General features: G+C 34.9%; 1 protein-coding gene across 2 annotated transcripts in view; it reads right to left on the reverse strand.

The window, feature by feature from the left end:
- Positions 1–13443, reverse strand: part of RFX3 (regulatory factor X3) — a 122034-nt gene that overhangs the window by 13682 nt on the left and 94909 nt on the right. For both annotated transcript variants that reach the window (XM_064176608.1, XM_064176607.1), the window contains 6 exons: positions 11584–11765; positions 10924–11043; positions 5227–5348; positions 3877–3989; positions 2950–3065; positions 2095–2249 (listed from right to left, as the gene is read on the reverse strand). In XM_064176608.1, coding sequence (XP_064032678.1) covers positions 2095–2249; positions 2950–3065; positions 3877–3989; positions 5227–5348; positions 10924–11043; positions 11584–11765 — 808 coding nt within the window. The remainder of the gene's footprint in view (positions 1–2094; positions 2250–2949; positions 3066–3876; positions 3990–5226; positions 5349–10923; positions 11044–11583; positions 11766–13443) is intronic.

Raw genomic sequence — 13443 nt, forward strand, 5'->3', positions numbered from 1 at the left:
ACATACAAATCTTCTAAAAACAAGGCTTTATAGTCTTTCCAGTACTTTAAATCTTTGTCTGTCTGGAATTGTGTTATAGGATACGGACATAAATTCTCCGCTTTTAATAGAGATTAACTGACAGGCAAACTTATGCTGTCCGTGATGTCACTAGTGGAAGTCCATTGTATAAAGCCCATTGTAAAACATAATAGCTCTGCTCTATTACCAGAGACATTAGATAATTATGGTCTTTGTTACTGAATCAGATGGAGAGAGCATTTCACTTTTCTTAGAAAAAGGACTTTGCTGGTTTATGCACAGCAATTCCTTATTCATTGTGTGGATGGGAAAATATTTTGACTGCTAAACTTTACATAAAGGTTAAAAATAAAGCCTTTCTTTCTCTCTCCATGGCAGGGTTGATGTGTTTGCTTTTGTTTGGCTTTTTTTTTTTGGTACTGTAGTAGTAGGTATTACACAGCTGAGGAGCACAGTAAGACTTTTCTAAAAGAAAAGTGGTGAAAATGTGGACCTGAAAAAAAAAAATTAAAAAAAATCATGTGCTTACTTCAAGTGCTTTCCACATTAATACTTTTCCCTACTTGCAGCAATTGTTGTTGAAATTTTAACATTTACCCAGGAAAATCATTATAAGTGTGCATTTGATGAAGCATTTACAAGCCCCTTTCTTCTACAGAGATCAAGCTTTCCTACAAACTGCGTAAGCCAGACAATAAATGTTTGTAAAGAACTCCATCCTTCTTCACACAAATACATTTTGTACTAAGAACAGTGTGGCCAGCAGGACAAGGGAGGTTATTCTTCCCCTGTACTCAACACTGGTCAGGCCACACCTTGAGAACTGTGTCCAGTTCTGGGTTCCACAATTCAAGAGAGATGTTGAGGTGCTGGAACGTGTACAGAGGAGGGCAACAAGGCTGGTGAAGAGCCTGGAACACAAACCCTATGAGGAGAGGCTGAGGGAGCTGGGGTTGTTTAGCCTGGAGAAAAGGAGGCTCAGGGCTGACCTCATTGCTGTCTACAACTACCTGAAGGGAGGCTGTAGCCAGGTGGGGGTTGGTCTCTTCTCCCAGGAAACCAGCAACAGAACAAGGGGACACAGTCTCAAGTTGTGCCAGAGGAGGTCTAGGCTGGATGTTAGGAGGAAGTTCTTGCCAGAGAGAGTGATTGGCATTGGAATGGGTTGCCCAGGGAGGAGGTGGAGTCACCATCCCTGGAGGTGTTGAAGAGAAGACTGGATGAGGCACTTAGTGCCATGGTGTAGTTGATTGGATAGGGCTGGGTGCTAGGTTGGAGTGGATGATCTTGGAGGCCTCTTCCAACCTGTCTGATTCTATGATTCTAAGATTATAAAAAAAAAAACCCAACCATTGCTGGAGCACTGATGGATTCTAGTAAAATTAACTTTGAAAAGAAAACTGTCCTCCTTGTAATGGTTGAATAGCCAGACAGCTACTGACTCTTTCACGCAGCATATATAACAGAAATAATAGTAAACAATAAAAAAAATGACTAAAAAAATCTTGGGAGTTACTCACTCAATTTCTTTTATCACATTTATAGTAATGAACATTTGTTTCAGTAGCCACTGATAAGGAATAAAAGACTAACCACCCAAGAATGGATACACAAAGATCATAAATATATTTATTTTTCAGACTAAAAAGAGATTAATATGTAACACTGACATTAAAAATGACTGAATTTAGTGTAAGGACTGACTGACACTAGTGCACATTGGCTCAGGGACACAGCACTTAGATGTCTAAGTCTATCAGGTAGAGTAGAGCCAGGGTAAAAGGAAAACATTTTCACGTGGAAATAGAACGCACAAAGAAATAAGTATCTTTAATATGAAACTATATATTAAAAAATAGATCTTCCAGTTGCATTAAAATCTTGTTACTTTTAAAAGACAAAGCACACATCAACTCTCAGCACAATGCCCTACAAAACAAAATTAAGGATAAAAGATATACAGTACACATTAACTTTCAAAGTTATCCCTAAAGTTGCCCAGTGAGGCACCAAACCACTACCACCAACACATGCATAAAAATTCTTACAAGATGTTTTAGGCATTCAACTTACTAGGAATAGGTCTAAGGACGTCAGGAATGAGAATCTCCACCAAAGCCTGGTACATCACATGGTCACAGTTACACATCCATTTCAGAATAGCCTCATTCTTGCACAGAGTAATCAGCTTTGCTTTTGGAAGGCGACTTTCTATTTCACTCAGATTGCTGGTGTGAAAAAATGTAGCAAACACAGTAATAGATATTGCATTTGCAGCAGGTAAAAACCTGTAATAGGTGTTAAAATCTACTGTAAAGATAACACAATCAAAGGAAATTCTTCACATGTTGTGTCACGTCACATGGATTTTAAAAATGCCTTGACAGCTGTGCTACAGCTCACAAATGAACGATCCTTTAGGCTTAAAAAAAAATAAATAGAACACAGTCTCAGGTTGTGCTGAGGGAAGTGTAGGCTGGATGTTGGGAGGAAGTTGTTGACAGAGAGTGTGATTGGCATTGGAATGGGCTGCCCAGGGAGGTAGTGGAGGCACCGTCCCTGGGGGTCTTCAAGAAAAGACTGGATGAGGCACTTAGTGCCATGGTCTAGTTGATTGGATAGGGCTGGGTGCTAGGTTGGAGTGGATGATCTTGGAGGTCTCTTCCAACCTGGCTGATTCTATGATACCGGGAAAAGACATCTCTACTGCAGTTTTCCAAGCAAAGAAAAGAAAATGGGCAACATGATAGTCTCATGACTGCAGTTTGATATAAATCCAGCCTATACAAAACTATTACCAAACATAAATTTAATCTGAAAAAATAGCACATGAAAAAACATTATTCCTGTGCAGGTAAAACATGTGAGATTTTTTTTTTCCTTTGGCATTTGAATTATCTTATCAACAAAAAAGAAATGTTTGCTGACCTTGGTTCAGTAATAGTAGTGCCATCAGGTGGAGCAGAGGGAGAATAGCGCCAGAAAGTTTGCCACAACTTTTCTATCAGGCTGAACTGAAGATTCACAACCACATCCAGTATTGCCTAAGAAAATGAAACACAAGTACAGATAGTCTCCTGTCTAGCTTCCCCAAGCTCCATCTAGATCTGCTGTTGTTTTTCCTCCATCACCTAACGGAGGAAAGGCAAACTGTACATTGTCAAGTTAGAAATATTATCTGGTTTAATGTGCTTGATATCCGTAAATTATGCACTATAAAGAGTGTGCTTGGAGACTTGAGTAAGGCCAAGTGCACATGCAAAGAAGCCTGCAGAAAAAGACATGGCCTACATAAGCATCAGAGGAATCCACCCCAAGAAAATACCCAATGCTACTGCAAACACAAAGGAAACAGGTTCGTTTATTCATTTTCATGATTCAGTAGAGGTTTGAAAATACATTCAAAAATATTTTATATATTCTTCGTTATCAAACATAGCTTAAATATCTCAGTGCTTCTTTAAAATGGGAAGTTATGGCTTTTACTGTAAAAAGAAAAAAACCCCAAAACCCAGCTATAATTTAACCTGATTTACATCTCTTATTGACAAAACTAGACCTGCATGTACCATCTGAAGTTCTAACTTCTCTAACATCCTTAAAAAAGCATACACATAGCTACATTTTATTCTCAATGTGTGTTATATATATTACTCTTTCCCCCATGTAAAGCAGAGCCTCCAGGAAAAGGTTTTTACTAATGTCATTTCCAATGATATAATCAAAGTATCCTGGGGGAAAGTCATGTTAACACTAACACGGCTGCAGTATACTTGGCCTTGCTGCCTTGTACTGTAGCCCTGTACTTGACTAGAAGTCATGAACTTCAAAAATAAGAGGTTTTATAGTAAATACCTCACAGTGCTCTCGATAAAGACTCTGAAGTGATTTGATGTCCTCAAAGGTAGTACCATCTGGCAGAGAAGATATTTCTACTTCTCCAAACTCTGGAAGTACTCGAGATGCATCTGTTTCCATGACAACAGAATAAAAGAAGACTGTTGTGAACAGTGCCAGTTATATAATGATAACAAAAAAAAAAACAAACTTAAGGGTGATACAAACAAATACATTCCAAAAGGTCATAACATTCAAAGAGAAAAGTCTTTCATACCTGTTGAATGTTAAAATTGGAAACAAATTCATCCAGTATTTTTCCATCAAAACCTCCAATAAAACTATTCTTGAAGATGTTAAAAAGATGTCATGCACATACTACACCTATATAAAAAAGCTAACACACACTTTCAGAGTATTATCTTATGAAGGAAAATATGTACGTCAGTGTAGGAAAGATTAATCCTTGAATAGTTTTTATCTTGTTCATCTGAAGAGTTTCTATGCAGCCCAGTATGAAGTGGCTTAGCAGATTCAATATACATGTTTATTTGAAATTCCATAGATTACCAAGCAAAGTGCTTTTTCACTATTTGATATAAATGTTTCCAAGAGACAAGCTGGTATAAGAGAAAAATGATGGAGCAAAAAGTACCTGGAAAGGAAGAGTCAAAACAATTTAGTGCTACCCTCATATTCCCATTAACAGTGAAATCCAGAAAAAGGATTTGGGGCTTGAAAATTCCAACCACATAATTGTGCATCTTCTGTAACAATGGAGCCAAAGAGTCTTTCCACATAAACCATTAACTAAATCACCATTTGTTTCTTACACTAAGAGCCCATGCTTAGGTGGATCAATGAATCCACCACTTGGCTATTTTTAAATATCATTTTAGGGGTTCTGGTTGAAACTATTCACTATTTCTACTTATAGCACTGCAGCACACTTTCAAAGCAGGACAGGTAAAGTGCAGTAGCAATGCAACAGCACTGCTCCTCCTTGGATGATATAAAATGAGACTGTAATGCACAAGCAGGGAACTTTCTTCACACGAATTTCAAGTTCAATGTCTAGTAAAACTTCATACAGCGATGGCACTGTGATTTCATAAACTTAATGGATAGTAAGTTTATTGCAAAAATACAGAATTTGCATGGGTTTCCTCTTATAGTTACATGATGCCTATTATGTATTACATAAAGCTCACAACATGGTACATGTAATTTAAGCGCCGCCTTGTAAGAATTTTAAAGACAGCACAATAACTTTAGAGACAACTATTGCAACAGTGTGATTTGATGTTCACACTGATAATGACATTCATCTAATTTATTTAAACAGCAGTATAAAACCTGCTCTCATACCTAAAAACTGTTGATGATGTTGACTTTGGGCAATTACAGTTTGTTCAACAGATGTGCCTGTCTGTTGACCACTTCCTGTGAAGCCATCTGCAACTCCATCCACTTTCTGCATAGGCTTATACCTACAAAGATATCAAGTACCAAATTATCCTTTCTGTTCACTTCTTCATAAATGAGATGATACAATCTATGTTCACTTTGATTTCTCAAAGTAAAAATTTGAGGAAAAGTAAGAAAATAGTTTATTTATATATATATAATTAGCAATAGAAACAATTTCTAAGTGAAGCTAGAGCATTAACAAAGCATTACAAAATAATTCATAAAGGTGATGTTACAGTAATACTACCAATATCTTGTGAAATTTAGCTTATAAAGAGCATATGAAAAGACTAACTTGTTTACACCAAAAGGAATCAAATCCTTTCCTTTCCAAATAGTTCAACTTCACATTAATTACATTATTTAAAAATGTTTCATTATGTTAAGCAAAAGCAACATTACTGTCTGAGGACAATGAAAGACTCCCAAATCAAACAAATTTCTCTCATAAGCACATAAGGCTTGAGAAAGCCACTTGGAAACTTAAACCTTTCACTAGTTAATTCTCAGAATCTTTTATGAAGGACAAAAATCACAATGATGCAAATGGGCATGTTGGTTTGCATGGTTAAGTGTTGTGTCAGCAGCAGTCTGACGAGCTGAAGGTCATGGCTGTCACTTTGAATGCAACTAAGAATCTACTGTCTCAGGTTTTAAAGGTAATATCTTGGACACTCTGCACTTTTGGAAAAGAATTCTAGCTACTGGAAAGGAAAATAAGAGAAGCCCCAAAGCTAAATGAAGCGTGTTTTAAAGATCACTCTAACTGGAATTGTTGTGCAGACTGCAAAACTCCATGCTAACTTTGGGAATGTGACAAGAATTTTCACAATGCATTGCTTTTGAGAAACAGGTTAATCAGTTGGGAACACTTCAATTTGTTTCCAGTACACATAAACCACCATTGTCTCGTGTAATTACCAAGTTATTTCTCACTGAAGTTCCCATGCAAAATATCCATTCAATATGTTAGGCGTACCTGACATGAATCTAAATATAAGACAACAAAAGACAGACAGAAAGCTTACTTTCAAAATGTTTTGAATACATAAAAATAACAGTTCATGAAGAGATCTTCAGCTATGCAAAAACCCTTCTAATTAAAGTATAAAAGCCAATTTAATCCAAGGGTGCTAGGAATCAGGATTATCCACCTCCTTACTCAACTGTGCTTTATGTAAAATACGCTGGACAAAATTCTTAATTCTGGCACTGTGACAGGTCACTCGTCCCAGAAGTTTCTACAGCATTAGAAAAATAGCTTGCAAAATTTAATTAAAAAAGAAAAAAAGAAAGAAAGAAAAAAAATATTTTTTCAGGAGCTTCAGATTAAACATAAACACAGAGTGTTTATGAAATAGCTCTTGAGAATTCTTTCAATTCATGCCACTTTTGGTGCATGGGAAAAACAGTTACAATTCCTTAACTTGTAAGAGTTGTATTTTTAAGGTTATCCAGACTTTTCCTCTGTTTCCCTTTTTGACCCACTTGTACCTTATTTTGTCTTTCACTCTTTTCCTTTAAAATACTAGGTGCTAGAAAACTGGGAACAGAAAATAGTAACTGACCTTAAGTGGATATTACTCCTTTCTAATGGTACTTTACCCAGAAAGGATCCTATCTGAATTTTATACAGATTAGTATAAACACTAGAAGTTTGCAAAATCTTTAGTTAACAGCAAACATTTTGTCAATTTGTGCAGTTATGAAAACCACAAAACCAAAACAAAATAACTCCAGGTCACTGAAATCAAAACATGGAATGAAGTAATTCAGTAATTACACTGAAAGACACAGTGGTCTCACTTTGCAGTTAATTTAGAATATAGCCTCACTGACTTCCACAGACTGTGACTTAATTCCATTAAGAGGAACTTCTTCTCTCACTGTAGAACAGATTATCAAGTCCCTGACTAAAATTAATCCATATTCATTAATAAAATAAAGCAGAAAAAGAAATTATATTACAATGCCTGCTTGGTCTTACATGCATATATGAAATCAGGAGGGAAAAGAAATAATCTGAAAAGCCCCAGAACAATGAGCCAAAATGGATTGACAGACAAAAAATGGCAGCTTTTTCACTTACATTTTCTGTAGATTTTGTTGTTTACTGTTGCCATGCTGCCAGTTTTTGAATTTTACTCTAAGTATTTTTCTTAAAAGTCCAACTTGTGCAGTAATCTAAAATGTTCTCTCTTTTTCTAAAAATATAAGTTTTACATGCTTTTGGCTTGCTGAAAACAAACTATAGACATTCTGGAAAGAAATGGAACTATGCTCTAAGGATTAACTTCTATTTTATTTTAATTTTAATTCTATCACTGTGTTTTATCACTAGAACTTCACTAGTGAGATGATGTACTCAACTATATAACTAAATGGTGACTTTATGCATTACAATATGTGAAGTATGTTAAAGCATTTTACTGCTGTATGCAAACAAAATGCTACCATTAATGCTCCTAGGAGACAAAAATCAGCTTTTAAAATTAGCAGAAAGCCAAAGTTGATTCAAACAGCTTTCAACACCACAAGCAACTTATACTAAATCTGTTAATTATGAGAAAATTGAAGAAACTCAAATACTTAAAAAAAAAAAAATCACTGAAGATGCGAAACCTGCAAGCAGAAAAGAAATAAATCAGAAGCTTCTGGATGCTACCAGAAAGTTTTAGTGTGTCGATCAAGTTTGTATTCATTGCCTCCTAGCACTTGAACCAAACAAAAATGCTTCCTAGTACACTGTTGTAAGTAACATCATAAAGCCTCGCAAACATCGTGGAGGCTGTATTTCAATGAAAGCATGGCTATCTGATACCAAACATGGTAAAACTCTAAAGAAATTTAAGGAATGCAAATCTCACATGTGAGCTTCTGAAACACCTCTTCTCGGTCCAATAAGCACTGTTGATATAAACCTCATCCAGAAGCCCAGGTAGAACTTCTTATTTTCCTTTTTTAAGCCACAATCATCTCAGTATCATAACCATACTGTAAACAAAGTATCTACACTTGTGGAACAGAAACACCATGATTTTTTTTTCTGAACTATTCCATTAGGAAGCTGTTTAGTAGTTCATCAAGAAAGCCCTCTCACTATAATTTTAGGACATTGTGTATCAGCAAACTTGTAGACCAGTTTCACCAAAGTCATTATTTATTGGAGTATGATACCTTGCTATCATCAAAAAAGAATGCCAATATAAAAATGCATACTTTCTCTGCTGTGCATGAATTCAAATCCCTTTTAAAAAGATCTATAAATAGTTCATACTTTGGATCAATAATAGCTTGTTTAACGGTAATTTTTGACTGAATTGTGTATAAAGAAAAGATGAGAACAGAGGAAAGACAACAATAGAAACAGACTATATTCTCCATAAAATAAATACACAGTGTGAACAACATCTATAAAAACCCCCACAACTTACCTATGTGCTCATCTCCCATAAAAGAAAGAAAAAAAATTAACTGTTGTGTGCAAGAACTAAAAGATATATTTGAAATCATCTGGAAAGCTGAAACTTCATTTGTGCAAATATAAATTAAAACATACTTTGTTATGATTTCCCTAAAGAAAAGTATACCTCTATCAGTATCCCTAAACTAAGCAATCTAGCTTCTGAGGCACAAGCTTCCACCTATGAAGCATTCCATAAAAACAAGTTAAAAATGGAACTTGACTTTAAGAATTGCATCTCCAGTAATGATTTGCTTAAATGGCCTGACAAGGAATGCTTATGGAAAAGAGAAATCATAGTAAAGTTTAAAGTGGTGTTTATGCTAGTCAGGCTGAAACTGTACATAGTATCTGAGTTGGATATCAGTTATTACTTCCTAACAATCTCTGTCCAATGTCCATTCACTGTCTTGCCCATGTTTGATCCAAAACTGATATATTACATACTTAAATAGATGGAGATACTAAGAAAAGAAAGGAAGAAAAATAATCTGTAGCCTACACTCAGTCTACAGCCTTTGCCTAAAAGGACTAGAAGTATTTATCCAATTATTTCTGTTTGATAAAGGTGGCAGAATTAGTCTAACTAAATGGAAAAAAAAGTGTATTGACTGCAGTTTACCACTAATTTAAAGGACAAAACAAACATTAGAAATATTAATAAATATGAGGAAAGAGTGGTTACCCTGCACATTATAATATTCAGCCCTTCAGTTACTTCTTAATAAATTATTCAATACACAAAGATAATTATGATAAAGATACATACAGACATAGATCAGACACTGAAATAAGATACTAAGCAGGTTCTGTAAAGGTGGAAGAAATCTTAAAAAACACACATTCATTTGTAAGTTGTGCACTGAATGTGATTTTTACACTTTCCCCAAGCCTCTAGTTTCTGAGGGCTACAAAACACAAGCATATCTCACTTTTCATTAAAATTAATCAAGGAAAACGTACAGACATTTTTATTCCAAGAATGTAAAATCATGCTATGGCCAAAGACTACACTAAATGAAAAAGTAAGGCTAGAAAGAAAGAAGAATGGACCAAAGCTCATGACTCTAGCTTCATGCTAGACTGGCTGTAATTAAGTAGGTTAGATTACGGAATAATTCAATATATTTGTTTAATCTTTTTCTACAATTGCTACTGTAATCAGCACTTTCCAAATATTCAGGACTCATTACACTTGGCTTTAAAAAAACCCTGTTTCTATTAGAAAATGTTTTAGTTTTCTGGTGCAGGCAAGTATGAATAATCTATAGTAATAGTGATTTCTGGGTTTCCATTTTTCAGTGCAAATTTGCTATATTCTGTGGGATAAACACCTTCACTGTGAAGATGCCTATAGCCTAAACAATATGCTAATATGCTTGATGGCATTCAGAGCAGAGACAAAATACATTTTTCAAAGACCAATTGTAAAAGTCTGTAAATTGTGAAAGTTTCATGAAATTAAACACCTTAAGATACTTCGCTTTAGAGTAGTATGGAAGGTCAGTACCATCAGTCAAATAAAATTTGGTTTCACATAAATGTACTGAGTTGAATTTTTTTCCTGAAAGTTTCTGTACAAGACAAGTTTTTCATATGTGTATTTATCAGTCTTTCACCACTAGTGCAGTCCTTTCTGGTCACTGTGTCACTGCTACTAAATCCTTCTGAACTCTCCAAGGGTCTTCAGGAATGGCAGATGCTGAGACATAATGTTTTAATCAAGCTAGAGGGAAGCCATTATGGTCATATTAACTCTTAGCAGTGAGAGGAAATAAACACCAAATTGAACTTCATTCATAATCTCTCTTATAGCAGCTTGTATGCAAAATGATACAGTAATGAAAACATACTGCAGAACTTGAAATTCAAGTTTTTTCAGCTTGTGAGATATGAACTCAATTAAGAAGAGTCTGTTCATACCATAACTCTATTTTTATTAGTGTTTGCAGACTTATGACAATTTTGAGGTAAATATTCCTTTATGCTGACTTATACCTCACTTCATAGATACCGACAGAGTATCTATTAAACTTCTATTTTTCACAGCAGAAGATTTTTCTTCTAAGGAAAAGGAAAAGCTTTATGAACTAGAAATATTAATAAGCACTCATGGTCATTTCACACTTTACCTCTGCTTCTGCTGCATGGGCTGTTGTCTCATAGCCATATATTGCATGTCCTCTTGCAGTCGATTAAGAGGAGAGTCTGGTTTGACACGAATCCCATAATAATGATATTTGGAGTTTCCCCTTTACAGAAGAGCAAGAATTAAAAGAATAATAAAACTAGTTTTATGCATCTGCATTATATTTACTTTACAATTTACACTGACCAGAACATAGTACTCACAAATTAGGTCTGACTCTCCTGTCCTACATGGATGTCATTTTACCACCTTTGGGAAATCAATTCACTCTCTTAAACAAATAATACCCAGCATTTTAACTCATAATCCAGTTGAGTGACAAAAATACAGTGGGAATATATACAACTTATCTAGTAATGGACAAACACAAACCCTTAGTAATTTTCAAACAGGCAGCTACATTTTGTTTGTACTGCTAATAATATGCAATGCACTTATCAAAAATGTAAACAGAGAAGTTGTCAAAATCAGAGGTAATGGTACAGTAACATCTGGGAAAGCATAAAACTGCTTAAGGGATAGAACGGTCAGAAAACCACTAATATTGATAAACAGGTTTATTTGTTGCTTCGACTAGCAGATGCAAGTTTCTTACTCATTAAATGTATTTCCTGTTACCATTCAGGATTTCATTAACACAAACCTAGTTCCAAGTCTTCTGGTCCGTAATCCCATGAAGATTGACCGTATGAGTTTTCCAAAGGAGGCAGCATTGACTGGATCCAACTTGTGTTCCTGACAATGTCGTAAGTAATGGTTGTAAAGGGTACTTCTCGGAAGGCTCACTCCTTCTGCAGTTTCATAGTTGTCTAAAAGCCACTGAAGCTGTATCACACGCAAAACAGAAAAACCCTACATTATTACTTTATTTAAAACAGCTTAGCCATGCAAAATTAACTTAGGACAGTTTTAAAACCTCTCCTCACATCTATTAAACAATTACTTCCTTCTTTGAAGTTTCCTTAAATGGTAGCTATACCACAGTGCTTTAAGATCTCATTGTTCTTGTGACCTCAGATAAGTACCCACTTCTTAAAGCACTTTTAATTCAGTACCAATACTTGATAAAGGTATCCATGGCTTTGACACAAACTGTTAGTACTGCAAAGAAATAAAGTAATCATGAATGTAATGCACATAAATTGCAGAAAACAAACTATTTGGACAAATAATAGCTGTTTAATGTATTTCTAAAACCGGGATACTGTACTGTTTTTCTTTACTTGATGTCAAAAAAACTATGATGCTTAACTAAATAGGATGTTTTTTTACTCTAGGGTACTTATAACAGCAAAGCTATTGCATTTAAACACAGAGCAACCTAAGTAACCCTGAAAACAACTGGTATGTCTCTAAAGCATTAGGAGTAGAGTCCCTTTCAGTTGCAGCCTGTTTGCCTTTGATTTCCAGTCTAATGGAAGAGACAGCCTTGAAAAAGTCTTAATATATTAATGTAATTGTGGTATGTCATTTTAGATATATGCAAGGAAAGACTTAATAATGTAACATCATTGGACTTTCCAAGTAGAGCACACCAGTGAAACACCTCTACTATACAAAGAAAGTAAAACTGCAATTTAGTACTCCTACATTTAGTATTATAGGAGAATGTAAAATAAGTTAAAAAACCATGTAATTTGAGGATATACTCAAATTCCACTGGTTTACGTTTTCATATGCTAACATTTTCCTTATCTTTTCTCACTATTTGCCACGGTTTCAGTTCCCTGAAATTCTCCTTTAGGTAGGTATAGCCTGAATGATTCACACATGTAATTTATTTAAAAAAAAAAAATCTTTTCCTAATTATTTATACTAAAATAGTATTGTCTGAATATTCAAACTTGGCTGCATCAGAGACCTTAGCAGAACTCTGGATTTAATTTCATTACCCAGTGAAATGGCAAACTTCTGCCTTCAAGACTTGCTACAAACTTGTACTCTCGTGAGCTAGGTACTCACACCAATGTCTAATAATTTTCAATTTAGATCAGTAAAGCAGTAGCTAGTATAACCAAAGCACAAATTATTAAGTGACAATAAAAGATATACATGGTCTATGTGTTACTTATTTCTTTTCAGAAAGATTTTCTCTTAGAGTAGCGCACAAATTCTATTCCATCAATGTTCAGTGGAACTTAACCATTCAAAGAACACGAATATTTCAGTGTGCTATAGCCATGAAATGTTTCAGTGTTGACCCTTTCTTTATCACAAAACTGTTATGTACTAAAGCACAGATGATAACAAATATAGTGAATTTAAACCTATGTTTTATTCACAGTGAAAAATCCACCAACACAATAGAAAAATATTACTATAAAATGTCTTGAAGATCAAACACCATTTCCATATTTGCTTTTTACTGAAAGCAAGCCTGTACTTTTCCCATGTTTCTTAAACATAAGCTCTAGAAAACTGTACAAAACTAAGATGTAAATGCTCCCAAGACATAATTTAGCTTAGTTTGTAGCAAATTTTGCATTTCAAATAGACAAAATGA

This window comes from Pogoniulus pusillus, chromosome Z (assembly GCF_015220805.1).
Source record: "Pogoniulus pusillus isolate bPogPus1 chromosome Z, bPogPus1.pri, whole genome shotgun sequence".
Classification (NCBI taxonomy): domain Eukaryota; kingdom Metazoa; phylum Chordata; class Aves; order Piciformes; family Lybiidae; genus Pogoniulus; species Pogoniulus pusillus.